The following is a 663-nucleotide window of genomic DNA, read 5'->3' on the forward strand; positions in this document are numbered from 1 at the left end:
CGAGTGCACAAATTTTTGTGCACCGGGCCTCTAGTAATAAATAAAGAAACGTGATGCTGTGATCACTGGCTGGACATGAGAAAAAAGTAAAGCTGGATTTCAACCTCACTCCTTAACCAAAACAAATGTCAGACAGATCATACCTTTGTTCATTCATTCACTTATTCCTTCATTCAATATTCATTTAGGTGTACGCATCAACACTGATAGGCAAGATTCCTGTCCTCATTAAGCTTACATGCTAGTAAAAAAATAAATAAAAAGTAAGCAAGCAAATATGTACATAAGTTCTAATTATAAATTCTGTGAGGTAGTCAAGAATAATTTCTCTGAGGTAGTGATAGGAGGAGGAGCCGCCATAACAAAAACAAATGAACGAACAAACAAAAAAACCTTTGGAGATAGTGTTCTAGATAAAAGAAAGAACAAGTATAAAGGCCCTCAGTTGAGAAATGGCTTGGCAGGTATGTAAAGAACAACAAGCCAAACTCCTTTCTATGCTCATAAATGCCACTGAAGTGCTTTAAGCAGAGTGCTGATTTCTCTTAATGTACATATTTCAAAGTTCACTGCTGGTTAAAAAACAGATTATAGGAGAAAAAAGCAGAAGCAGAAAAATAAGACAGGAAACTATAGCAGTATTCCAGGCAAGAGATAATGATT

At 35.6% G+C, this 663-nt stretch overlaps 1 protein-coding gene across 1 annotated transcript in view; it reads right to left on the reverse strand.

Moving 5' to 3' along the window:
- Window positions 1-189, reverse strand: part of KIAA2026 (KIAA2026 ortholog) — an 83,050-nt gene extending 82,861 nt beyond the window's left edge. The window contains exon 1 of the mRNA XM_014535704.1: window positions 144-189. Within this exon, the coding sequence (XP_014391190.1) occupies window positions 144-157 (14 nt within the window). The 5' untranslated portion in view covers window positions 158-189. The remainder of the gene's footprint in view (window positions 1-143) is intronic.
- Between the last annotated feature and the right edge of the window lie 474 nt (window positions 190-663).

The sequence above is a fragment of the Myotis brandtii genome, unplaced genomic scaffold (assembly GCF_000412655.1).
Source record: "Myotis brandtii unplaced genomic scaffold, ASM41265v1 scaffold149, whole genome shotgun sequence".
NCBI classification, from domain to species: domain Eukaryota; kingdom Metazoa; phylum Chordata; class Mammalia; order Chiroptera; family Vespertilionidae; genus Myotis; species Myotis brandtii.